The following is a 23,837-nucleotide window of genomic DNA, read 5'->3' as shown; positions in this document are numbered from 1 at the left end:
GACAAAAGAGGAAGAGGCAGAACATAATCAAGAGAGGAGCGACTGGGAAGAACGAGATTGGTGGCAAAGATGAAAGTGGGAATAGGAAGAAGAAAGAAAAAAGAAAACACACACACACACACAACTAAAAGCTCCATTGAAGATGGAGACTCCTAAAACCGGAGAATAAGAAGAGTGTTGGGGAGAGAGAGAGAGGGAGAGAGTAGGTGACGGAGAGCAAGATGGAGGGAGGGGAAAGAGAGCGAGAGGAAAGAGAGCGAGAGGAAAGAGAGCGAGAGTGAAGCGCTCCTTGCAGCGGCTCTAGCCAGAGAGAAAAAGGGTTTTAGCCAGATTAAAGAAGCCAGGCAGGCCTCTTAAGACCATCCGCCTAATGAAATATGTCAAAGCCCATAAAGAAACACTGAGGCCATTTAGGAAGGGGGGAAATACACCGCGTCAGCAAAAATGAAAAACACGCAAAAGCCCTGTCAATACACATTAGCGAAAACGTCAAGGGGAGAGGAGATGAAAATAAATAAAATAAATAGAGAAAAAAAAGGAACGCCGCAGCAGCAGAGAAATGGATCACTTTATATGTCATGAGGGTTCTGGGTGCTGATCAGAAGTGCCAGGAAAATCATAGAGGAGGAGGCCACTTGTGTGAATGCTGTGTGGGGGATTTGAGGTCACCTGGGGGGCTCGGGCCATTTGTATTCCACTGGCAACAGGCTTAGTTGTCTTGTCGCAGGTGGATTTAAGAGATCGGTGTGTACGTGTACCTGTCTGTGTGTGTGTGTGAGACACACACACTCAGAGGCAGAGAGGTAGCCAACATCAGGACTAGAATCGTGATTCCTTTCTTACATAAGCAAAAAAAACACCGATGCGATGAAGCGACACTGCCGATCTCCACGATTAGAGTCACGACTCCATGCAGCACCCCGTTTGTGTGCAGACGGCAACACTGATCAGTGCTCTCCGTGTCCGCAACCCTCTTGATTTATCATTCATAAAGAAGCCTAAGAGCGACCACCCGGGGGGAGGGGAGGGGGGGGGGGGGGGGTTATCTTGCTCGGTGGAACCGGTGTGCACAAGCCATCGCAAACCAATGTTTCCCTTCGGTGTCGTCAGCAGCGCTCGGTTACGTTCTACGTCTATTCTCTGAATGTCGACGCGCGCCGCATTGGCTGGGTTCATTTATCCGTTAAAGTGCTTCCTTCGCCTCGCGTAGACGTCCTCGCATTACAGAAAGGAGTCGCCACTCGTCGCCGATATTTGGCACCCGGTTCCCGCCGGGAGGGACGTCGAGGAAGAGGAAGAGGAAGAGGAAGAGGAAGAGGGGGTTCTGGCTGCATCGCTGATGGATTTTAAAACTTATTTTGGAGCCTTAATTACAGTTTGCTGTGAGCGCTGCGGACGCTTGATTGCCTCCTTTCTCACAGAGGAATCCATTAATAAATTAATTTCATCAAATGTACCATTAGATAGCCAATTCTGCGGCCTGAATTTATGATGTCTAACGAGCAGGAAATGACAACATGTTAGGTTGGGACCTCGCTCACATGCATGGAGAGCATTTTGCTGGGTGTTTACACGTAAACAGGATGTGAATTCAACATATTTATCGGCGTGTTTAGTCAGGACTTGTGTGTAGAAGTGACTCAGGACGGGAGTTTTGCATAAGGAGGAGCAATCCTGAGAGGGGTAATTCCAAATGTTGCTCCTTCCAGCCAAAAGTGCTTCAAACCTTGAGAGTGAATTATATACCGTTTGATCTCTCGGTGAAAGCAAAACAGTAAAACCGACTTTACATTCTGCCTTTAACCAGACTTCTCTCAAATAAAACGTGTGCGGAGGAACAGCCGAGGCGACGTTGTGCGGCTGCTGTCAGACCGGGCGAGGATTGAGCGCCGAGTGCCCGCTGACCTGGACGGCCATAAAGCAGCGAGCGCTCCGACACTAAGTGCTTCACAACTCAACTCTGTCAGCCGGGGGAGCGGAGGGGGACGGGGGGGGGGGGCAAAGGAGAGTGAACTATGAAGAAATTCTTTGTGTATAGAGGGGGATGCAATTAGCCGTTGCATTGTGGGAGGAAAACAGAAATGGCGGCATGCACGTGCTCAGCTTGTATGGAACACTCACCATTCCTCGGCCCGACCAGTGATCCCATGTTGCTCTCGTCAGCCACTAGGACACAGAAAACAAAAAAAGACTCATATTATCAGGTGCCGCACATGCCGGAGCACGGGGGCAGCTCCGTGCTGCTCTGTAATTGGTTATAATGGCGCCGAATGGTGCTGGCGCATGCTGGGAACGAGTCGGACTGAGAGAGGAAATGAAAAGGAAGCGGGGATGGACGAAACGCCAGAAGAAAGAGTGATATTACGCCTGTGAGAGAAAATGAGAATGGATAGAGGTGAGACAATGAGAGAAATAATACAAGGGAGGAAAAAAACAGGACCGTGGGACACAATAATAGGTTTTTCATTACGCCGCTGTTTCTCTTAAATAATCTTTCGTTCATCTTTTATGGAGGTCAGATTTCCCGGCGGACAGATGGGCGAGGGCGAGAGAAAATGAGAGGAAGAGAACACCGAAAGGGAGATGTCAGAAGACGGGAAAGAACAGGGGAGAGCGAGCCCGCAAAGAAACTTCTGGAGCAGCCGCGACAAAAAGGCTTCGAGCCGTAAGAATAAAGAAATAACACTTTTAAAAAGTTTTTTGAGGGGGAGAAGAAGAAGAAAAAAAAGCGATTCCAGGCGACGTGACCCAGGCGGATAATGAAAAGCTTCCTCCTCCTGTGGAGGAAAGATAGAAGTCTGCATGGCCGGCAGCCAAATCTGTCACCTCGTTCCACAGCGGAGGGCTACAAATGTCTCGCAGCGCTTTATATGTGTACTCTATTACTGAACTACATAATGGAAGTGTATTCATAAAAAAATATATATATATACGCAGTGGCACGGCACCGCTGCATATTGTTGAGAAACTCATATATAAATATGGAAGTGAAGTGAGAAAGTGAAAGACGAAGAAAGAAAAAGAGGCAGTAAAAGAAAGTGTAGGACTGAGTGTCGGGAGATTAAGAAGGTCCGGATTTGACCTCTTGACCTCTGAAAGCAGGAGTGTGTTGGATTATTGGGCCTCTTGACACACGTAGGATACACGAAATCATGCGTTTTCACTGCACTTTGAGCATCTTAAAGCGAATCCACGCAGACCATTTAGTTTCCATTATTGCTCAGACTTGCAGCACGAATAAGTCATCTTTGAGTGTTTTATTTGTCACATAATGGCGTTACGGACTGCAAATGAGAAGAAGAAAAAAGAAAAAAAAACACTTCTCAGGTACAGCTATAGTGTCGTTGATTCCGCTATTCAGCTCGCAGGCGTGCGAGGGCTTTCTGTGTGTGGAGCTCCGAGTCAACACACTATTTTCCAAGGCATCCAGGGGTCAATAAAAGAAGATCACCTCCTTCTGTCAAGTGGCGTTTAATAAAAGCTAACCTGCTGCGCGGCGCGGTGAAAGCAGCTTGGAAACACGTGACCGTGAACTCCAAAAAATAATAAATAAAAAGACGTGTGGGTCTGAAATGTGTGTTCGGAGCTTCACACACACACACACACACACACACACACACACACACAGGCGCTCTGCTAACTACCTTGTTTCAGCTCTGAGCACTTTGGAGAGGGAAGGGATGAATAGAACCAGAGAGATAACACAAAGAGAAAAAAAAGGAATACAAAACTAGATTGAAATGGAGGAAGGCCAGATAGCGGTGGGCATTGGAGTGGGTCCTCAGTGGGATGGAGCAGAGACGGGTGTGTGTGCGCCGCCACGCTCGCGGACCACCCTTGTCCGTAATGAAAGCCAATCAGCTTGGGTGGCGGAGGCGTGTGCTGCAGGAAGAAAGCCAATCCACTGAACCTAATGAACCGCGATTGGAAATCAGAGCAGGAAGGGGGAAGAGAGATAGATGGAGGAGAGCGAGAGCAATGAACCCGGCGGCTTTCCCGTTGAGAAAGAAAAGCGCTGAAGGGAGAATGAAGAGATAAATAACTATGGAGGGAATGCTGGGAGAGAAGAGAAAAAAAAGAGAGAGGCAGGGGACGGAGAAGAGAGGAAATAGACTTCATCCCAATAGTCAGGGGTGACAGGAAAATTGAAGAAAAGCATCAAAAAGTAAAAGAAAGATGAGAAGATCGGTGAGACAGACAGAAAAACAGCAGAGGAGGTGACAGAGGTCGGCCCGGGTTAATACGAGGAGATAAGCCCCTTTCGTTTTACCCCGTCCCCACACACACACACACACACACAGCCGTGAGATTGGAAACCTATCTTCACACACAAATAGGCGACGCACACACCGGACGGCTTGTTCATCCAGTCCGTTGGAAAGCCCCTGGGTTTATGAGTTCAGGAGGTCGGATCCCCTCGGGGCGGGGATAATGGGAGAGGGCTACATATCACAACAGAGAGACGGAGCGATAAGGGGCCGCGTGATCGCTGTGTGTCTTCTCGCTGCATGATTAGACTCATATGTTTGGGCTGGTTTGTGATGGCGGAGACTCCAATGAAGCGGTGTGTGTGTGTGTGTGTGTGTGTGTGTGTGTGTGTGTGTGTGTGTGTGTGCGTGCGTGTGTCACGCACCCAGGTCCATGCTCTTGGACGCTCTGTTGCGAGGTACGTTGTCGTCTGCATGGAAAGCCGCCGCGCGGTGCTGCTTCTGGAACTCGCTGCAAAAACAGCAGCAAAAGAAATGATCAATCAAATCAAATCAAAACAACTTTTAGGGACTTGACGGTCGCGTCACTTGAACAAGAAATTAAATATTAAAATCCACGAGCAGACGACAAATCATTCAATATCCTCCACTCCAGATGGCATGAGTAAAACAATATCATGTTAAGCTTACAGGGAAACAAGTATATTGATGCCAGACTCAGACCACACAAGAGATTGCGCGTGCACACACACACACACACACACACACACACACACACACACACACATACAAACATACTCGATTAGAAGACTGTTGGCAGAATCTTACTGTGTGAGTGCGTGTCTGTGTGTGTGTGTGTGTGCGTGTGTATGCGTGTGTGCAGCAGAAGTATCATAGCTCTTTCTAAGCCTTCGAACTCACTCGATTATGCTGCCACCATAATTACGTATTCATAATGCAAATAGGCTATTGCAATTAGACCGTATAGTCTAAATAATGCATATGAGCCTTGTAATATTCGGCGTAATGGCTCTTATTTATCTCATAACACAGCGCCCTATATTAAGAGTGCCATTAGAATATAATAACTCTGGCCCTGTGTGAAGTGTAATGGTGATGGTGCAGTGTACTGTGTGTGCGTGTGTGTGTGTGTGTGTGTGCGTGTGTGCACCTGTGGCGTGGGAGGGTCTGTGGAAAGTCTCTCTTCATTTCCTCCACGGTGGCGAGGGAGGGCGGGGGGGGGAAGCCTTCATCATCGCCGTTGCCGTAGTAACCGTGGCTGCCGTTGGCGGTCGCAGCGGGATACAGAGCTGAGGAGACAATCAAACAAGTAAATACAAAATAAATAGAGAATCACAGATCCTGATTATTAGGGTGGACTAAAAATCCAATCTTTTTTTATAAATTTTTTACACATTTTTTACACATTTTAATTCGATTTTTGTTGCTTATAAACGTGGCTCCTGAGGTTAATAGAAGCTAAATGCATTCTAAAAGGCGTGTGTACGCTTTCTAAATCTTATGCACGAAGGGATATGCAAACACAGACATCAGACACAATGATCAGCGTGTCCTTCCTCTGAGGATCGATGCCATCGACACGGCGCCCCAGTAAGGTCAGACGTTCAGGACGCGTCAGCGTTTTTCAACTCAAAACACAAAGAGCGACCGTTTCCAACGCCGCGCTCTCAACTCCTTCGCAGCGCTGTGAGGCGTTCGTGTACTAAATGACTGGAACTGTGCCGTCTGACGGAGAGCTGACAGTCTCCGGCTCCCCGTGCGTCCCCGGGGGGGGGGGGGGGGGGGGGTGAGATAAAGGAAAGAATTTTAAACACTTTTTTTTTCTTTTCAGTATTTTTTACACGACTGCACTCATGCTGCACAATACCCGCTATGCAAATCTGGCCCACTTAGAAGCCGTTTCATCAGCGTAATGATTCCAAGGTCAGATCCTTTTGCACATGAAAAGCGAAGCGTCGCGTTCGACACAACAACAAAAAAGAAAAAAAGAAAAGCCGTTAATGACTCCCATTTCTACTGCTATAAATATGCAGGGAGATAGAGAGAGGAAAGAGATATAAAGAGATGTGGCAATCCTGTAATGCATAGCTATAAGATGCTTATGGTGGCTGCTGCAGGCAATAATGTATTTGCTGGGTGTCACACTGTGCAGCTATAGCAAACACACGTATATAAGCACACACACACACACACACACACACACACACACACTGTGTGTATACACTCAGGGGTCGATAACGGGAGCACACAAAGCCTAATGTTGACTCTCCGACAGTATGAATGGGCAAATATTGTTCCCCCGGCCGCGTGCTCACCGTTCCCAGGGTTGCCGTACGCGTAGTTGCCGGTCGCCATCGGGGCGGGACTCGCGGCGTTCTTGGTGGGCTCCGCGTTCGTGGGTCTGGAGGGTCCCGAGGGCCCCTGGTGCGCAGTGTGCCCCCACGGCTCCTGTCGACAGAGAAGATGAAGAGAGACGATGAAAAAATGCTTATTAAAAAAAAAAAAAAGAAAAAAAAAAGGGGGGGTTCATATGCAAAAAATCAAAGCTAAAGTTGTCATTCATGAAAAATGGATGATGTTGCCTCACACATCAGAAGATGAAAGTCATTTCTTGTATTACCCAGTAGGATTGTACCAACGCCATTGTACTACTTTTGTTTGTGGCAAATTCGCCAATGTTGTTCACTGAGTAAATATAGGTTTTTTTTGGCACACAAGAACAAAATATCAGCGAGCGGAAGCTGTTAAAAAGGTAGAATAAAACACATTTAAAAATCTGTGGTTATCCAATCCTACTATCAAATGTATGAGTTCCATTTCTACCAATCAACCCGCAGATTTAATAGTAGAAACACGACTTCATTCTAAAACCAAATATCTACATTTTTCAATTATGTATCCGGGATCTACTCTGCTTCAATATTACAGGTAGATTAACTTCCGATGAAAGCAGAGAAAACAATAAAATAATAATCTTGAGCGACTGCAGTTTAGTCCAACATGAGAGGAAAAAAAAAAAAAAGGAGGATTTTTACATTAATGTTGTCGTAGTCGTAACAAATCAATTAACATCCGGCTCAGATGGCGATGTGGGAGCAAAGCTTTGAGGAAACAGGAGCAGATTTAGAACAACCCTCTGAGGGGTTTTCAATAGACGCGTGGAGCGTGGGAGGGGAACCAAATATCACAAAGTCGTCAAGAGGATCGTCATTGGAGGGAGAGACGCGCCATCCGTTTGGACAGAGAAGGCCCCGTTGCGTAACGGCAGCGAGGTGTTCAGCGGAAAGCAAAATAGATCACCGGTCAGACGTTGCACACGCAGCACTATTCGGTTGGGATTGGGGACAGGAAGTGAACGGGAAGTGAACAGGAAGTGTCTGACCGAAGCAGCAGGATTGCAGTGGCAATCTGTACTTTTGATATTCGACATGGAGGAAGCCGACTGTGGATGTGAATTAGAGTAACAAGATTACAAGGAACCATAAATACACATGTATATTTATATAGATCGCCTTTGGCAGTGCTTTTGAGAAAGAAAAAAACAGACTTAATGCTCTGCAATAAAAAAAAATGTGCACAACTGGAAGCGCAGTAATTAAGACAATCCTGAGCGCACTGACAGGCATGTTATCCAACAGCCCAGCACTACAAAAGGACCCGCCCCCCCAGATGGAGATGGGGACTTCTGGTGCTGCTGGGAATCGGTGCTGGTGGAGGATGAAAGAAGCCCTTTCTGGGAGCTACAGTACAGCTGTCACACACACACACACACACACACACACACACACGGTATATATGTATTAAAGGTTGACAAGAAATAATCCTTAGAATAATGAAAGGTGCTCCCGTGTCATACCAAAGCATTGGGTGGGATGTAGGCTCGGTGTCATGCAGTCCCTGGAGCATCATTAGCACCCACCGCACAAGGTAACGTGTCACCGCACCGGAGCTGTCAATCACAAAAGGTCTGACAGCTCTCCTGCACGAGCCACAGAGACACGTATAGCACATCACAGCCGTCCATGTATCCAATGTATATATATTTATATATATAATCATCCGTCTGTCCGACCGTCTCCACAAACTGAGGACTCGCCTGGGGCTTTTGAAGCAGCCGGCAGACAGGCAGTCAGATATCTTAATCCCACAACAATAGGTAAGCAGGGGGGGGGGGTTCCATACAATAGGCTTCTGAGAGGCTTAGCCCGCCTCACCCAACTGTGTCACCCACCCACCCACATATCACTGGGCTCGGGATGGACAGCATCTTTGCCTTTGATTTTAATATCTATATCTAATAATATTTAAAGTATAGCTCGACAGCCACCGGGCACTTTGAACTGCTCTCACCTGAACGAAAGTATGTCCATAAATGAACGTAAACACGACTGATAAGAGTCGGGGTTCAGCGCTTCAACTTGTTTTATTAGTCAGTGGCAAATCATCCGGCGAGAAAAACTAAAAGCAGCCGTTATCGTCTCATGTTCCGGCAACGAGTAAAAGAATAAACAAAATAAGAAGCTTCTTGTCCATGAAAAGAAAAGAAAATCCATCATTAAAAAGAAGAAGAAGAAAAAAGAATCATCCTCATGGGCTTCAGTGGGAGCTCATGATGGACAGATGTGAAGCTCTCTGCTGATAGAAACACACAAACACAAAGCAAGCAGTCGTGAAACGGAACGCTAAATCACGCGGCAGAGCGTGCACGAGAGCGTGCACGAGAGCGGCCAATTATGCAATTTTTTTCCATTTCCATACGCCAACTATATTCACGGGAGCGTGCTCACTGGATCTCTGACCGCCAACGTCAACACAAATGTCAAAGAATCAAGACATTTCCTGCGACGCGTCGATGGATTTTAAAACCAAAATGTTTTTTTTCATAAAACCCAAAATGTTTTCAAAAAAAAAAGGTAAATGAGGCGATTATATATTTGGATTTAAGATCACATGACCCCAGACGGTGACGCCGCTGAGGGCCTCGGGGAGCTCTGCTTGCTTAGGGAGCCACGCGGATACACAGTGAACTCTGAACTTGCATTTATCTGCAGGCTTGGACACACACACACACACACACACACACACACACACACACACACACACACACACACACACACACACACACACACACACACACACACACACACACACACACACACACACACACACACACACACACACACACACACACACACACACACACACACACACACACACACACACACACACACACACACACACACACACACACACACACACACACACACACACACACACTGCTGTGCAGACGAGATGGAAAACGGGTCAATGCCGGTCAAACCTCCGAGCATCTGCTTTAACTGCTGCTCAGCGTCTTCATCAGCGTCTGAAACAATCAGTCACGGCTCGCCGTGGCGCTCAATAGACGGACTTTAACTGAGATAACAGCTATTTTTCCCCACCGCCTCGTCACGCTCGATGTCCTCATCGGTCCGTCCAGTTGTGTCCCGCTTTCGCAAGCGCTACTCGAACACAACTTCTCGTGTGACTTTGTGATTGGTTCTCGTTTTTTAAACCGCACTTAAATAAGCAGAAACAGATTCATCACACCTGAAAGAGAGTGTGAACGCTGCTACGTGGAAGCATTCGTGTACACGGAGTTCGCTCTTGTCACTTTTCATTAGGTATTCCTGAAACATATTCACGACACACAAATATATATATATATATATATATATATATGTGGCTGTGAATGTGTGAATGTGGGACTGTCTATTAACATTTTTTGCCGTGTTCCGAGTTGAAAGAATGTTGCGTTTAGTTTTTTTTTCTAGTGGGAATGTTCAGTTTTCATGGAAGTGAGCTGGTTTCTGTGTGCACTGAGTAAAAGCTGTAAAAGAAAAAGAAGGTGGGAAAGAAAAGAGATTGAGGCCAAAACAGAGAGAGCCGGGACCCAAAAGTTCCATTTAATAAAGAGGGAGAAGTGCAACAGAGAAACAAACAGACAGGCATGCGGGAGGCTTCAGATTAGCTTTATTCAACGGAGCAGAAACAGGCAGGTGAGACAGAAGAGCAGGAGTACATTCCCTGCAAAAGAATATGGAAATTAAAAAAAGGAGAAGTTAAACTATAGACGAAGACAAAACAGGACAAGACAGGAAGGAGCTGATCAGGCCTTTACGAGGTTTACGGTTAATTCTAGTGAATTAACACCGATGTGACAGAGAGGAGGCTGTGCACAGCGAAGGATTTTATTGCGTTGAGTTTACTGGTAATATTATTTTAAAAAAAAGATAAGCTGAAAGTTCAGGCTGTGACAGTTAGTGGTGTCAGCAAAGGGGAAAAGCTTTCAACCAGATTAATATGCGTCCACGCCGTTGATCACGAATACAAAAAAAACTGTATTTAAACAGTCAGGAGTAGGTTGCAAAATTACATTTGACCTAATAATTCAATTGAAAAATATAACTTCATAGGATCTATCCATAACGTTAAGAGATTTGCAGCCAAAATGTCACCCTTTTGCAACGCAGCCTGCATATACTGTACACACACACACACACACACACACACACACACACACACACACACACACACACACACACACACTGTCAGAGTCCACCAGACAGCTGGAAGTGTCGGTGTGATCTGGTGAGAGCTCGGTTGTGTGCGTAGTTATGAGAGTGTGCGTCGAGGTATCGGTCTGCGGACGCGTGTGTGTTTGGGTCGGGGGTGGGTATCCGGCTGTGCGCGGGCGGGTCTCCGTACATCTGCCCGGCCATCGCCCTGATGTTCTCAGCGTACGCGTTGAGTCTGCGTGCGTGCCCCGTGGCGTTCCCGTGTGCGTGGCCTCCCCTGTTTAAGTTTCCCCCTGCGGGTCTGTCGAAGCTGCTCACTGACCGACTGTGAGAGACAAACCCAAACTCGTACCTCGAAGCCGGTCTGCACGCGTCCTTTTGCACGTACCCCCCTTCATCATCACGGCTGTACTCAATGTCCCTCTGTGCGAGGCCAAACGTGTAACCACGAGGCCTCTCCCTTTGATTACACCCGTAGGTGTATCGAGTGGGCGTCTCCCCCGGCCTCTGCGCGTAACGCTGCCGGAGGCCGTGAGGCAGCGGCTCCGACGCTCGCCTCCTCAGCGCCGGGACGAGCGAGGACGAGCGGCAGGGCGGAGGCGGCTGCTGCGCCTGGAAGCGGGCGTCACTCGCTCGTACCTGATTGCCGGAGGCCGCTTGGTTGTTGGGTCGATTGGCGGCGGGCCCGTTCGTCGCCGTGTTCGCTGCGGCGTTGCCGCTGCCCATCTGTAGAAATGAAATTTTAGTGGAATTTAGAGCGAGCTGCTTGGGGTGTCAGGGAATAACTGTGCTGCGGGTCTCTTTCATGTGGCTGACACGCATGTGCATGTAGGTCAGCTGCTCCCCCCCGTACAGTGGAGCCTCACAGGATCAGAACAGCGGAGCGATATCAGCCTCGTGTCATTGATCCTGGTCGCTGCTTGAGAATAATTTCATAATGCATAAGCAGCCGTGAATGTTTCATGGAACCAAATTCATCCGGCAGTCTGAAAAGTGTCGCCCCACATCCAGGAAACCCTCGAGAGGAACGACCCGACAGGAAGTAAATGACAGGTTAGATCATAGTTCATGGTAAATAACGGGGAGTTAATAAAAAAATATATATATATATTTAACAAAAGTATGACACTATACTTCACTTTAATATGTAAGTTCTAACAAATATCATGATAACGTGAGCCAGTTATGCTTTTATTCTCTCAGTTGACCTAAAAACGCCCGTAAACCTGCGCGTAACACCCCGATCCTCCAGAAACATTTAAAGTCCTACCTGCTGCACCTGTCTGGACGTGCGCAGCACTACGAGCTGGATGGTGCCCCTGGCGTTGCCCTCGTACGACATGGAGCGCCTCAGCGTCTCCATGGCGGCGTGGTTGGAGCGTCCCAGCAGCGACTCGCCGTTTACCGCGATCATCTGGTCGTTGACGCTCAACCGGCCGTCCTGCAGGGGCACAGAGAGGTTATCAGCATTTACGTTAAAACACACCCTTTCCGCCTTTTCAAAATAAAAGCATTTCGATTTTGAAGTCGCACAGGAAATGCAGCTAAAATCAGGCATTTTGAGGAACTTCTCGTATTTGCGTGTGACGTATGCTGATGTCTCGTGAAAAATAAATCATTTTAAAATGCTACGGGGGAAGAAAAGCGCAAATCTTACATGAAATAAGACACACAAGGCCGGTCACCAATAAAGTTTTCGGAGAAAAAGAAGAGAAATGTGTGCACACGAAAGAGAGAGAGAGAGAGAGAGAGAGAGAGAGAGAGAAGTAGGAGATGGAAGATGGAAGATGGGGGACGGCAAGGAAATTGTAGAGTTAGCAATCTACTGAGAGCGGGAGAGCCGTAATAAATACATAGAGCAGCTAATGGAATGGCCTCCGTGGGCACTAAATCACTTCTAAGTGTTTAAAATAGCAGCCTCTCATAGAGAGGCAACACAGAATAGTGCCCTGGAGGGAGAGGGGGAGGCAGCGAGGGAGGGAGGGGGGGGGGGGGGGGGGAGATCAAATGAGGAAAGCGATGCAGAGGGCAATATCTTAAAAAAAAAAAAAGAACAATAAAGATGAGGACACTTGGAGACACACTAAAGACTCTCTTTAAGTGTGTGCGTGGAGTCATGATTGGTCCATCATGGTCAGCACTGCCCTTTGACCCCCAACTCATTAACAAGGCACCGTCTGGGCTGACCTCGATGCAGACTGGGATGCCCCCCCCCCCCACACACACACACACACACACGTCAAATCCAAGGGGGTGTCATCAAGAATTGATGTTGGTGCCAAAACCAGCGGGGGGGGAGTCTGTGATATTCCCTATTAATATCTTCACTCGACTAAAGTTAGCAGCGGAAGCGCTCTACATGTAATTTTAATTTGTTTTCTTTCGCAAACTCTTTGATATGCTCGTATGACAGGATCAGGAATGAAGTCAGAGAAGATATTTTTTTTTCTTCTTAGCGCGGGGGTTGTAATTGAGGCCCCGGGCCCCCGACGGCAGCCAGAACTATTTAATGGAAATAGGTTAGATCTCTTCCTCGTCTCCTCCCTGTTGTTTCCTGCTGTGTGCGTTCGTGTGCGACTCTGGGGACGCCCGGGTTCCCTCCTCTGTAGCGGCCCCGCACTGCGAGTCACCAGGCCCCTCGGCTGCTTGTCATTAGCATGCGTCGACACCGAGGGAGGGGACGCACAGGCGCCCTCGTGTATTGTGATCCCGCTGAGCGTCTCCACTTTTCAATTCCCCCCCCCCCCCGCCGCCTTATTCCGTCTCTCTATTGTTCGATACCGCTCATTGCCTCCCTTTTCGATCCCCATCCCCTTTTTCTCTCGCTCGTTCACCCGACGTCTCCCTTTTTCAATGGCTTCCCCCCTCTCTCTCTCCCCCACCGCTGTCCGTCTCTCTTCCGGCGTGTCTTTCTTCCTCTTCTGTGGTATCTTGTCCCAGAAACCTGTTTCGCAGGCGGCCAGGAGATCTTACTGGGCCGTTCTGTTATCCCCCGTCGGCAGCTGTCGGAAAAAAAAAAACTACTTCTGAAGGCACTTCGGGGGAGCCGCCGCTCCGGCCGCTCTGATCCCAGACCAGCCGTTTATCTACAACGCCGCACTCGTCTGCCTCGTCGACGTGCGCTGCAGATCTGGGAGCAGCGACGAGGAGTTGTGATATGTGAAGGCTGGAGGGGGGGATGGGGGGGGGCGCACAGATATTGAGGCCAAGTGGATGAATCTTCAAAGTGCTGAAACGGGATGCACTCACAACTTGAAGTGAGTACTGAGTGATAACGATAAGGCGGCTGCAGCGCTGACGTGACGAGGCCGCTTGGGGTCAAAGGTCGGGGGGGGGGGGGGGGAGACAGGAAATGGGATGGGGAGGCAAGAAGTGCAAAGGGAGATGAGGTGAGAGAAAACAACAGAGAGACACTTCACAAAGAAGGGGAAATAGTTTCCCCACACACAAACAACTAAAGTGTTCTTGGTGGTTCTGGGTAAAACGATACACAAAGCACCCCTGGTTAGTATTCAGAATACTCAAAATGTGCTCTTTTATTCTCATGTTTGATGTATTTTTAAGGAGCTCTTTAAAGGCAGCAAAATGGTTATTTTATGGTGAAAACATAATGAGACATTTTGGGACTTTATAGAAGCCCTTATCTTATATCAGTTCATATTTTGCGTTTACTTTGTCTCCATCGTTGGTGTCGAGAGGTCCCGACTGCGGTATTTCTTTTCTTAAAGGACCATACCACTAGTTTACATTTTTGCTGACCACTTTAAAAAGGAAATTAAGACCTCGCTCGAGGATGCTCTACCTTGTGAGCGGCCCCTCCGTGGATGATGGACTTGATGAAGATGCCCAGGTCCTCCCCGGTCTCCCTGGACTTGTTGCCCTTCAGGCTGACCCCCAGGCCGGCCGAACCCGATTCGTTGAGGGGGATCTCGTACATCAGCTGCTCTCTGCCGTCCTCCAACACCAGACTGCCGTCCTCTTCCCCTTTCTGAAAGACAACAAGTATGTAAGACTTTTACCCCGAGTGGAGATATTTCCTGAAGTGTTGTGTAAAAAATTAAAAAAGCTACGACACCAGACGGGAAGCGCCAGCTCACACACGCACACACACCTAACAGCTACTTTACATAATAAGGGGCTACGTATGATCTGACGATTGAGGTAAGAGCACCATATCTAATGCTGGTAATCCATGCTCCTACACCACACTGATTATACTCAATGCAGGGGGGGGGGGAAAACACACAGAAAGAAAGAAGGAGGGAGAAGGAAAGGGAAGAGAGATGGATTAAAGAGTCGGATGGAAGACGGCTGCAGGGAAGAAGGAGAGAAAGAGAGGAGCAGGTGTTGCGCACTGGAAAGAGAGATGAAGGTGTAGTGAGAAAAAGAAGAAAGCTACTGTAGAGAGAGGTTATTCCATTTGGAGATGAAAGGCGCAGACGAAGAGCGAGCCATTTCTAAAGGAAACATAATAACCTTTTCATACCTCCTCCTGGAGCACAGTGGGGGAGGAAGGGGGAGGCAAGGAGCAAGGGGGGGCGGGGGGGGATGGAGGCGCAGAGGAGCATTTAAAAGTAATAACCCATCCCTGAGGAGGTATACCCGCTTCTCTCATTCATACTCCCCCCCCCCTCTTTACATTTCATCCTAATCTCTCAATCTTACTGTCTCTCTCTCTCTCAAAGTGGATTTTGGAGGAATATGCAGATACGTTAACGCCAGCCCTGCCTCCCGTTGTCACGCTGTAAAGATCTGAGTGGCCTCGCCGGGATTGCAGGAGCCTTACATCAGGCGCCTGCTCGCCTGCTATGGAAACAAGACGTTCACGTTCACGTGTCCTCCGTCGCCGCGGCGGCGCACCAGGATGTGGCGGTCGAGCATTTTACAAGCAGCTGTATTCCCGGGGAAAAAAATTCCAAATGATTTCAGATTTTGCAGCGGGGGTCTCCAAACGATGACATTGACAGGCCAATAAAGCTTCAGTTTAGAAAAGTGCATGTCATTGAATTAAATTCAATAAACATACACAATTTGTGTGGGGCCCCCTTGAATGTGCGACAAGATGTCTCCTCCTTCAGGAGTCCATTCTCAGTGGTTTACGTGAGCGCGTCGGCTCCACTGCTAATCACCTCCGAGTCACTTCCTCGATGTGAAACGGGTCCTTCAAGCGTCCAGGAATCCATCTTCTATTTCCATGCGATGAAAGGCTCCCAGCCGGGGCTTATTTTTACCAACAAGGCGCCTTCAGGAGCGCCGTTACTCAAAACCGGGAGGAATTACAAAGACAATCCGCTGCTTCGCCGCGTGAGGGACACTTGAGAGGACTCGGGTGGCAACCTGGGAGGTTTTAAATACCTCAGTGATCGAGCTGCAGCGGCGCACCAGGCGAAGGGGGGGGCCCCGCATCCAAGCACAGCTTTTTAGCACTATTTGTCATTTCCTTTGCTCCCTCATTTAACCGTGCCGTGCGTGCCCTCACATCTCGGAAAAAGGAAGAAAAAAAGGGAAAACGTCACGAGAATGGAAAAGTGTTTATTTATTGTATCCGATTACGGGTTATTAAAATGATGATCTATTTACATGACCAAGTGGATCTCAGTGGTGGTCCAAATGCACTCTCACACTCTCCAGTATCCCCCTAATGCCCTTTCCTTGGGGGCAGATTGTGTCCCCAGAGCGGCTGAGACCCCTTGGCTCCACTCCGCGTAACCCCCCCCCCCTCCCCTCCCTCCACTGTTAGCCCGCAGCAATGGCTTTTTAACAGGCTTTTTAGCCAGGAGGGAGACCACCCTCTTCAACACCCAAATGAGGAGACAAAAGGGAGCTTTTTCTTACCCCAGGGTGGGTGGTTTGTGAGAGAGAGAGAGAGAGGGAGGGTGTGTGTGTGTGTGTGTGTGTGTGTGTGTGTGAGGAGGGGGGGGGGGGTGATACACCACGATTACACACAGAGCCTTTTGTCGCTGAGGATTTCGAAATGGGGGGTTTCAAAGCGGTGGGATTAGCGGTGAGAGCGACATTCAATTAAGATGAGATCTCCCCGCGCTCGGCGCCGCCGACGGAGCTGCCAATTAATCGCCTTAATGTCTGCCTCTCCGCCACTTTACACCTTTACCTCACAATGAAGAGGAGGGGAAAGTGAAATGACTGATTGAGGGATAACTCTGGTGAGGAAAGACAGGCTGACAGAGAGGTGGAGAGGGATTGTCCACAGAGACCAGAGGGGACAAGCTGCCTGGCGACCCCTCCTTCCTGTGAACTGGCCTAGGCTCGCCGGCCACAGAGGGTCAGCATGTGCAGAGCGACCCCGGCCATCCTGTCCTTGGCGTTATTCTGCAGCGTACACACACACACACACACACACACACACACACACACACACACTTTCACTCAAAAACGCATCCCACCGCAAAAAACTAAACGGGGCCTCGATATCAGGAAAGACGTTGGGAGAGGCAGAAAGTGCTGACAGGAGCGAAACTGTGATTAGAAGTTATCACTCTTTAATTAGCGCGAGGGGGGATGGGGTAGAAAGAAAGCGTCCTCCTCCTGTATCCTAATGAGGAGCCTCGTTCACGTGTTATTCCCCCCCTCTCGAAAAAAAGGAATCAAAACCAGCGGTTCGGCTGGTTCCTCTTGGTTGTACAAGGCGGATATAAAAAAAAAAAAAAGGGGGCTCCATGAACGCCGGAGCGGAGAGTGTAAATCCTGGAGGTCAGCAGCAGGGCGGTGCAGTGAGACGGGGAACAGAAACATCCCTTTAGACGATGGTGACCATGTTAGCGCTGTCCATGTTGCCATCAGACTGCTCACAAAGGCTTGGGTCCCCCCCCTCCCCCTCTCCCCCTCCTTCAAGCCACGAAGTGAGTGATCTCATAATAACCTTTGGATCTGTTCTTTCTATTTAACACTAACGAACCGCGGGGCGCCTCAACGGTCAACACGTCGCGCGTCGATGGGCTCCGATGCCACGCAAGAAGCCAGGCTGATGGGAGAGAAGGCTAATGAGGAAAACATAGGCCACTGTAAAATGAGTCAATAATGAGATTCTCTTCCCCACACAAACACACACACACTGCCATGATTAGAGGAAAGAAGGGCATGTTTGCAAGAGAAACAGCACTGGTAGGAGGACACACTCTTTCTTTATAGTGCAAATGTAGCTGGATTTTTACAAATAGTCGGCTGTGAATTCAGACGTCCTTGGACTTTTTTTTACATTTTTTTATTCTGGTGTCAGTTTCAGGTTGAGTCAGTGAGACGTTGGATATTTCTTGGGGGGAGGATACAAAATCATGACCAAGAAAATCACGTTCACTCGGCTCAAGTAGAGCTGCTCACCTGCACGTAGACATGTGTGTTGCACTCCTCAAACTAGATGAGCATTTACAGAGGAGCTGGACAGGTGAGACGGCGGATTAAACCACAGGGGGGGGGGAGAAGCGCTGCGAAGCGAATCCCAACCGGTAAATAAGCCCTGGTTACTAATCATATCATTACAATGTGTCATAAATGCTCCCAGATACACTGCTTTTTAATTCAAATAAGCTTAATAAAACATAAACATGTAGCAGAACGCCCCAAATGAAACCGTGGTGGATGCAATAAGCCGATATTGAAGTTTCAGCCAATTAATCTCAGCGGCTCCTGAAAGTACAACTGCGATAATGAACTGCTGATTTGCATCCGATTACTTTTACAAGACGCGGCTCTGCAACGTAGGTAAATATTCGCGAGCACCCACGCTAAAGTCAGGCGCGCGCACGTAAACGCAGACGGACGCCTACGCACAAGCTTTTCCCTTTTTTTGGGTACCGCGGGCGAAGCAGATGGCCGCGTCCACCAAGCTTTTTTTTTCGCGAGGCCTGCTCCCTTGCTAGTCCTCCACATACGGTGCATTCCAACGACAATCCAGCAGCAGGGGAAGGAGGCGAGCAATTAAAACCCGCGAGAGAGGAAACAAAAATCAAGTCGTTTTCTCCCAGTAAGGTGTAGATTCTGGGAAGGTGGCGACGTGTTGTGTCGGGCTTATTGTTTGCATGAGCTCATTTGGCTACTTTTATTGCTCACTGGTATCGTTTCTGCAAGCTGTGTATTTATGTGATGCGTTTAGGGTCTGCACATAAGCGCATGGAGTGCCTGTGTGTGGTGTTGTGTTGTGTGTGTCCGTCTGGTGTGTGTGCTCAGGGGACATCAAACCGTCTTTGAGGTGGAGGACTGTGCTGGAGATAAGGGCCAGATCTCACGGGGCCTTGACGACGCGAACAGCCTCGACAGAGACAGGAGTGAAGGCTCTCTCTCATTCTGACGTTCCCCCCCCCCCCCCCCATCCCCCCCTCTTTAAGTCTCTAAAGCCCAAATACAAGCAAGTGTTCGATGAAGACTGCAGAGGGCTCATCAAAGTGCACTTGTTATGCCAAGACTGCTGGGCCATTAATGAGGGCAAACTATTTTCGGAGGCAGTAACTTGGCTGTTTAAAGATTGTGTGATGTGTTCGCCTGTGTGTTGTGTGTGTGCGTGTGTGTGTTGTGTGAGAGAGTTTTTTTTATTTTTTTATCAAGGTGTTTGGGAGTGTGTGCGCAGCCTCTCTCGGTGTGAATATGCATCAGTCACTACAAAGCCCCGCGTGTCTTTCTCGGAGCTCTTTGAAGCCGCGGAGAGGGAATAATCAGTCCGGTGAGGACAGAGGGGAGAGAATAGTGAGTGTGTGAGACGGGTGACTTTCAAGGGAAGCGTGTGCGTAGGTTTAAAAGTGTATGTTTATCCATGGAAATGTCCCCAGGGACGCGCGGTCAATGCGACCTCTGACCCCCGTCAGCCGCCGCAGGTAAACGGTCGCTCAACACCCGCGGCATGTCGACAATGCCCGCGTTTCCTGCAGAGGGGGTGGCGACTTCCTGTGGCATTGCTGCATCGACAAAACCGGAGTGGGACAGGAAGGCCGGAGTGTGCTGTGCGTATGTTTCTGTGTGTCCGAGTGCGGTGTTTATGGGCAAAACATGACAAAAAGGAAAGAGCTTAGCTCCTTTGGGAGAGGAAAAGGGAACAACAATAATATATAATATATATGACACAATGGATGAAAAGGAGGGGACGGAAAAAGAGCCACCGCGAAAGACAAACGATCAGCAGAAATGACCAAAGGAAGAAGAGAGACACACTGTGTGAGGACGCTGTGTTACTCTCTTACCAGTTCCCGCGGCAGGAAGACGTCCTCCTGCCGCGCCACCACCACACACACGTTCTCTCCCTGCCGGGTGCTGCGCAGCATGGCCACCAGCTCCTCCTGGCTGCGGCCCGTCATGTCCACACCGTTCACCTGCACACACACACACACACACACACACACACACACACACACACACACTCTTGAGTATATTAGAGTGAAGTGTATTATACACTGGTATTATCCATCCGCAGTTACTCAGTTTAACCAGCAGGTGAGCAACGCGGCTCAATTTCCCACTGCTAAACGGCGATGTTGTTGTTGTTGTTGTTGCTGCTGCTGACGGAGGCGATCGCTGCGACTGGTTTTTCTTTCTCCTCTGTGGGAGATCAACAGGCCGAGGGGGCGACCTCACCTCCAGGATGCGGTCTCCGGGCTGCAGGCGGCCATCTTTGATCGCTGCGCCGCGCGGCAGGATGTTCTTCACCAGGATGGGCCCCGGCCCGTGGACCGTGGAGTCTCGGGTTACCACGGTGAAGCCCAGACCCTCGCCGCCTGTGGGGGAACAAAGCAGCCTGCGTCACGGTGTGCATCAATCGCTCCTGCGGGTCAGACTTGAACTATATAAATGACATTTTCCTTCCATCACTTTTCTCTCTCTCTCTTCTCCTCTGCTCTGCTGTCCGGCTGAACCCGGTCTGCGCTTTGAGCATCTTCCTCCACATTAACTATCGTTTAAGTGGCTGTTTTCCTCTAGGGGGGAGGGGGGGGGGGGGTTTGTTGCCTGAGCCGCCGGGAGAAAGCTTCTCTCCTTGCCGGATTAGACAGACTCTGCCTTTAATTTCACGTGTGAGCAGGCCGAACGGTGGCTGATGAAGGGAGGTAGAGGGAGACGGCGAGGGAGGAGGGAGGACAGAGAGAGAGAGAGAGAAGAAGCTGGGAGATATTATTCCCTTCTCCAGCTTCCCTCCCTGAGGATGCGACGTGATTCCCACAAAGATTTTCCTCGTGGGTGTGAGCCTGCATTTATCTGCGTGTATACATTTACAAGTGTGTGTATTGCTGAGGCGCCACACACACACACAGACACACACACCAGCCATCAACCCGCAGCCCCTCCACCCCCTCTCCCTTTTTCACGGCTTCACAAGCCCCAAGCCATGAGTGAAATGTGCCACGCTCCGTGTGTGTGTGTGTGTGTGTGGGTGTGTGTGTGTGTTTGTGTGCGCGAGCAGGGAGAGCAAAGCCGGCGTGGCACACTAAAGGCGGTGAGCGATGCTATCTGGTCTCCAAGCTAAGCCTCTGCCTGCCCTACATTAGCGCACCTAAACCTCACCGCCTGTCAATCACAGAGAGAAAGAGCCTGTTGCCAAGGGAGAGGGTGTTAGAAACCCCATAATATCCTCTGCTCTGATCTTGCATCAGGTGAAAGGGATGGAGTGAGACAGGGGGGGGGGGGGGGGAGATGGGAGGTGGGGGGGCAATTCTAACAAAAGAAGGATGGAGGGGAAAGGTGAAGAAAATGGGGGGGATGAAAAGGTGTGTGGGGGGGAGAGAGAGAGAGAGAGAGAGAGAAAGGAGCGAACAATAAAACAGCGGTGAATAGGGCTTTGAGTCGGAGAGTGTGGAGCCCAATTTCTTCTATCCTTTTATCTGGATCGCTTCGCGCCTGTAGCAAGTGTGTGCACGCGGCCCAATTACAGCTCTCCTTTCAGTGGCCCACAACACGACAGGTTGCTAGAACAGAGCCCATTCACGGCCCTGCAAACCCATTCCAGTGCTATCAACACATCGCTGCAGCACCGATGTGGTTCACGGGGATGACGGAGGAGGCAGCAGGGACGCCAGACTGATGCCGTCTGGGCTACGAACCAACAAGTAAAACATTCAGACGGAATGTGAGGTTATCCCCTGAAGATACTTTGGTTTTACTTTGAATATGGAGCTAAATTGTCTTCATTGGTCGAGAGGTTATGATTGGACTATTTCTTTACTTTCTCCGACACAAACGTTATTGTTGTGTTTAAACTTCATCTTTGAATTATCTTGAAACTATTTGAAACACAGTGGAATACGTCTTAAATAAAGAAGTTAGTGAGAGACTGTATATACAAATGATGAGATTAATAGTAGGATACAGGATAATAAATACTAAACTGCATATTTACCTTTCTTCAGGTCAATTTTCATCTTCTTGCTGCCCTTTCTGCCAGGAAGGTTGTTCAGCCCAGGAACAGGGCTCTGACCGGGCAGGGGGCTCTGGCTCTTGCTCTGACCAACCAGGGGGCTCTGGTTTTGGGTCCGGGGTGTCGGGGAGGCGCTCGCCCCTCTGCTGGCCGGAGGTGTGGGTGAGAATCTCTCCAAGGAGCCAGACCCAGGCCGTTGCTCCGCCGGCGCTGTGTACGGCTCGACCGTCTCCGGCGTCTTGGCGCGCGCGTCAGGTCGCCTCACTTCCAGTCTGGTGCCGGCATCCTGTTTGGGTTCCGGCTCGGTTCTGGCCCGGGTCACCATCGGACTATTTGCTTTCGCGGGGGGGTTCTTTGCTGTCGCCGCCAAAAAGCTGACCTATCAGGCTCTTCTCGTAGCGCGGCTTGTTGGCCGGGGGGGAGGACCTCGAGGCGAACGGAGGAGGAGGGGGAGGAGGAGGTCATGGCCTGGCGGAACACTTCCTGTGACCTTCGGAAAGGAAAAAAGGAAAAAAATTAGGAATATTGGCTTCTATCTTAATTTCACTGCCACACTGTAAAACGGGCAAAAGAGACTGGAAAAGTCAAGTGGAGCCCAGAAGGAGAACCCAGACCAAAGGATCGAGGGACTCTTCCAGAGAATTTGACTGGTTGATGATTAATGTACAACATTGCACAGTAAGCTGCATCAATGCCCCCCCCCACCTCCTACGCTACTCGTTCCATCGCTTCGACTTACTGGGGCGAAGGTCTTGTCCCTGGAGCGGCGTGTCGTTGATGTGGACGATGCACTCGTCCTGCTGGAAGATTTTCTCCCTCGCGGAGCGGCTGTTTTTGCTCGATGCCTTAATGTGCAGGCCCAGGGTCCTTGCAACACACACACACACAGTGAATATGAATTCATGAAGGTAAACACACATGTGATTACATGCCAACGCGTGTGCGGACCTATGAGTCAACGTTGCCGTCTGCCTTTACTTGTGAATGTCTGATTGATGAATAGTGGATGTGGTGGGAGGAGACTGTGTGTGTGTGTGTGTGTGTGCGTGCGTGCGTTTACCGTCCACTGAGAGAGGAGCAGTACGGGATCACGTGGATACCCAGGGGTCCCCAGTCACTTGGAAACTCCACCACTTTTGTCAGGGTGCTGTTAACAAAACACACACATTTGTAGTCAGGTAAACACAAACACACACACACAAACAAACCTTGAAAGATATATTGAAAGTGAGGATGTACCGCATGGAATCATGACAACACTGACACACACACACACACACCACACACACACACACACACACACACACACACACACACACACACACACACACACACACACACACACACACACACACACACACACACACACACACACACACACACACACACACACACACACACACACACACACACACACTCCCTCGAGCAAGCTCTTCAAAATAAATGAGTGTTTTCCTGCGGGCTCCACAGATAGAGGGGCACAAATGAGCTTTCAGGTAGTCCTGCCAAACATCAGAAAAACAAGGGTGGGTCAGCGGGACGCAGGTGGCCACTTCAGCCTTTATCTACCTGCGCTCTCAACCACCCCATCAGGCCGGCGGACAAAGGAAGACGGCAGCAGATAAAAGAGAAAGACGGAGCGAGGAGCAGATGGAGATGAAACAGAATGAAGCGTCTCTAATAAACTATATAAACCCGAAC

The 23,837-nt window shown here is 49.3% G+C and overlaps 1 protein-coding gene across 1 annotated transcript in view; it reads right to left on the bottom strand.

Annotated features, from left to right (window-relative positions):
* The window catches only part of LOC117744007 (partitioning defective 3 homolog B-like), a 102,922-nt gene that overhangs the window by 47,970 nt on the left and 31,115 nt on the right, over nucleotides 1-23,837 (bottom strand). Inside the window, 14 exon segments of the mRNA XM_034552058.1 lie at nucleotides 2,122-2,166; nucleotides 4,634-4,719; nucleotides 5,380-5,518; nucleotides 6,545-6,677; nucleotides 11,426-11,512; nucleotides 12,057-12,227; nucleotides 14,589-14,774; nucleotides 19,975-20,103; nucleotides 20,366-20,505; nucleotides 22,119-22,485; nucleotides 22,487-22,555; nucleotides 22,557-22,626; nucleotides 22,872-23,003; nucleotides 23,197-23,283. Of these exon segments, the coding sequence (XP_034407949.1) occupies nucleotides 2,122-2,166; nucleotides 4,634-4,719; nucleotides 5,380-5,518; nucleotides 6,545-6,677; nucleotides 11,426-11,512; nucleotides 12,057-12,227; nucleotides 14,589-14,774; nucleotides 19,975-20,103; nucleotides 20,366-20,505; nucleotides 22,119-22,485; nucleotides 22,487-22,555; nucleotides 22,557-22,626; nucleotides 22,872-23,003; nucleotides 23,197-23,283 (1,841 nt within the window).

This window comes from Cyclopterus lumpus, chromosome 2, assembly GCF_009769545.1.
Source record: "Cyclopterus lumpus isolate fCycLum1 chromosome 2, fCycLum1.pri, whole genome shotgun sequence".
In the NCBI taxonomy this organism is placed as follows: domain Eukaryota; kingdom Metazoa; phylum Chordata; class Actinopteri; order Perciformes; family Cyclopteridae; genus Cyclopterus; species Cyclopterus lumpus.
Note: the sequence above shows the minus strand (reverse complement) of the source record. Positions and strands in the feature narration are given on the sequence as shown.